Source organism: Pygoscelis adeliae, unplaced genomic scaffold (genome assembly GCF_000699105.1).
Source record: "Pygoscelis adeliae isolate BGI_AS28 unplaced genomic scaffold, ASM69910v1 Scaffold49, whole genome shotgun sequence".
Taxonomy (NCBI): domain Eukaryota; kingdom Metazoa; phylum Chordata; class Aves; order Sphenisciformes; family Spheniscidae; genus Pygoscelis; species Pygoscelis adeliae.
In genome coordinates this window covers 176506-180196 of record NW_008825545.1, presented here as the reverse complement: position 1 = coordinate 180196, position 3691 = coordinate 176506, and the positions used below count along the sequence as shown (strand labels likewise).

The 3691-nt window shown below is 38.6% G+C and overlaps 1 protein-coding gene across 1 annotated transcript in view; it reads left to right on the top strand.

Annotated features, from left to right (window-relative positions):
* Window positions 1-3691, top strand: part of HDAC10 (histone deacetylase 10) — a 20188-nt gene that overhangs the window by 4208 nt on the left and 12289 nt on the right. Inside the window, exons 3-7 of the mRNA XM_009332017.1 lie at window positions 667-763; window positions 2009-2106; window positions 2187-2291; window positions 2502-2570; window positions 3204-3330. Coding sequence (XP_009330292.1) covers window positions 667-763; window positions 2009-2106; window positions 2187-2291; window positions 2502-2570; window positions 3204-3330 — 496 coding nt within the window. The remainder of the gene's footprint in view (window positions 1-666; window positions 764-2008; window positions 2107-2186; window positions 2292-2501; window positions 2571-3203; window positions 3331-3691) is intronic.

The window sequence follows — 3691 nt, the reverse complement described above, 5'->3', positions numbered from 1 at the left end:
AGGGCCACGAAAATGATCAGGGGGATGGAACACCTCTCCTATGAAGAAAGGCTGAGAGAGTTGGGGTTGTTCAGCCTGGAGAGGAGAAGGCTTTGGGGAGACCTTATTGCAGCCTATCAGTACTTAAACGGGGCTTATAAAAAAGATGGGGACAGACTTTTTAGCAGGGCCTGTTGCGACAGGATGAGGGGCAATGGCTTTAAACTAAAGGGGGGTAGATACAGACTAGATATAAGGAAGAAATTTTTTACGCTGAGGGTGGTGAAAATTCTATGATTCTGTAATTCAGACTCTGATGACTGTCAGAATCCTAATTTAGTTCTTGTTGATATGGTATCTATATGTAGTGTGGATTGTAAAATAGATTGTTGCATGATGAACAAAGAGCCTTTTTTTGAAAGCAAGACTAATTGCTTTTGCCACTGCAAAAGGGAGAAGAATGTCGTATTCTTAAGACATCCAAGAACCTTTGCTCTCATAGCACTTCTTATTTTTTTCACTGTATCCTGTAACTAGCATTCCAGAGTACCTGTTGGACTTGTGAAGTCTCACAGAAAGCCTCTTTTAACATATATTGTTACTTTTAATTACATTTTGCATTTAAAAAAACCTTCATAGGTGTATTTGCTTAGTTAAGCGTTGTGTTAATCTCTCTCTCCTCTGCAGTTCAGAACACTTGGAAGTGGCGAAAAGCACCCAGACAATGAATGAAGAGGAACTGAAAAGAGTCTCTGGAAATTATGATGCTTTTTTCTTTCATCCGGTGTGTAAGTTAAACTCCTTCCTCTATTGGGAGTTACAAGTATTTGTGGGTTTGCATCTGAGTGGCACTTTTCTAAGTAGGGGAAAATTAGCAATACATTTTCTGCTATTTAAGTAGACTTACATATATTTATGACATTATTGTTATCTGTTTCAAGTTTAGTGTAATGCTGTAATTTAAATTGGTTAAGTGTCCTGTCATCTATTCTGTAATTGCATCATGCCAATATAACACACTACTCAAATTTGAGCTCTGTTTTTGTCACTTAATGTCACTGTAGACCATTAGTGACCTGCAAATCACATTTTGGTAACAGTCACTCTTAAATGTTGTGCCAGGTAATGGAGGTGAAGTCTTCTGTGTTTTGTTTCTGTAAGGTTCCATTCCTTATTTTCAAAGATGCCATGTTATTCTACTAGTCAGTTCAATATGTCCATCTCATGTTTCTTAACTGCTCCAGAGAGAACATCTTTATAAAGGATATGGTGATCACAGGTAAACCTAGTAGAAGGCACATTGGAATTTGTGTTGTAAAATTCTGCTTTCACCTATCTGCTTACAACCTCAGTAGGGTAAACTTACGTCAAGACAATTTGCTGTTGGGGTGCAAAAGCATGTCATGTGTGATTAGTTTAAAACAAGCTGATGAGTGATTGATAGCAACTTGTCACGGTTTATCCCCAGCCAGCAACTAAGTACCAGACAGCCACTCGCTCACTCCCACCTGGTGGGATAGGGGAGAGAATCAGAAGAGTAAAAGTGAGAAAACACATGGGTTGAGATAAGAAGAGTTTAATAACTGAAATAAAATAAAATAGTGATAATAATAACAACAATAATAATCAAATATAGAAAGCAAGTGATGCACGAAGCAATTGCTCACGACCTGCTGACTGATGCCCAGCCAGTCCCCAAGCAGCGGCCCCCCGGCCAGCTTTTCCCCAGTTTATGTACTGAGCATGACGTCACATGGTATGGAATGTCCCTTTGGCCAGTTTGGGTCAGCTGTCCTGGCTGTGCCCCCTCCCAGCTTCTTGTGCACCTCCAGCCTTCTCAGTCGGTAGAGCATGGGAAGCTGAAAAGTCCTTGACTGGTGTAAGCACTGCGTAGCAACAACTAAAACATCGGTGTGTTATCATTATTCTCACCCTAAATCCAACACACAGCACTGTACCAGCTACTGGGAAGAAAATTAACTCTATCCCAGCCGAAACCAGGACACAACTAAGAGATTCTCTTTTTCAGAACACTTATCGCTGTGCCAGACTAGCAGTAGGAGCAACTTTGCAGCTGGTGGACGCTGTGATGTCAGGAAAAGTGTGCAATGGAATGGCATTAGTAAGGTAAGAAAATATGTGAGAAAGTCTTCACTTCTCCCCAAAATTTCCTTTGTTGTAGGTAACCATATAAAACTTTGTTTTAGACCTCCAGGTCACCACAGCCAGAGAAATGCAGCTAATGGGTTCTGTTTGTTCAACAATGTTGCTATTGCAGCAGAATATGCAAAATTGAAATACGGTCTACAGAGGTAAGTGCATGGTTGACCCTAGAGAAGCTTATCACGTGCAAGTACAGCATTTAGATAACTGTTTGATGTTGTACTGTTTTAGATTAACGTCTAGAGCTTTCTGGGTGTCATGTAACTCTTGGGACAGAAAAATATTACTCATCTGTACCTTATTTAGATTAAGATGCTGCGGTTCTTCCGCTGAATGTTTTCTTTTACTGGTCTCTGTAGAATCCTAATTGTTGACTGGGATGTGCACCACGGGCAAGGAACTCAATATATATTTGAAGAGGATCCAAGGTTTGAAGGATATTTTATTTATTTTTTTATGTTAGCTAGCTAACTATTGCTTTCCTCTGTAATGAATAAGATTTCTTAACTTTCTAAAACTAGTATCTTGGAAAACACGAAACATTCTCCTTGCTATTTTAGTCACTCTGTTTTTACTTGTTATCAAATAGAGGGAAAATTCTAACAAAAAGAAATATGTAAATCTAACCTTCTGTAAAGAGTAACAAAGTGAGCAATATGACTACCTCAGTTTGCCAGTAAAGATCCCTCTGTGACAGTATTCAGATAATATCTCTATACTGTCTATTCAGGAACCTCTCAGTTCAAGTATTCAAGTAGTAGTTGGATAAAACACATTGTTTTCTGAGAAGCCACAGAATTAGATTCTAGAAAGAAGTCTGCTCTTCTGAAAATGCCTTGTCTTTGACGTGAAGGGATTGCATGCATACAATAATTTTTTAGCAGTTGTCCTAGGCATAGGACCTCTGTACCAAGTTTCACAGTCCAAGTCCATTAAGAGAATTAAGGGGAAAGGACGATTCTAATTTCATGCTTTTAGTCAATACAGCCACCAGGTTCAGGATATGAAGTCAGTTTTCAGAATCTTTTTGTCAAGTTGGATTTGTTTCTTGTATCTTTCAGTGTTTTGTATTTTTCCTGGCATCGCTATGAACATCAGGAATTCTGGCCATCACTCAGAGAGTCTGATTATGATGCTGTGGGTCTGGGAAAAGGCAAAGGTTTTAACATAAATTTGCCTTGGAATAAGGTAAATGTTGTTTACAGCACAACAAAGCAAATACAATAGCTTTCTATCTTGTGCTTTATGTAACACTTTCTGAGAAGTGCACTGCTTCACTTGCTTGGCAGATGTCTTAGCACAGTATACCTCCTTCCTGTCAGTGGAATGTCTGCTGAGAAATATGGCTCAGAATATGATAATGTTTAAAAAAAAATAAAAGAAAAACAGAGAAACAAACATGCACATATTCTTTTTTTCTTGAATATCTTGCCTAGGCATCAAAACAGAAAGTGTTTCAGGAGATGATTACATCCATCCTCATTCAGCAAACAAAAATGGTGGATATTTATGCACTTTACTTAAATGGAGTTTGTTTTACTTGACCTTG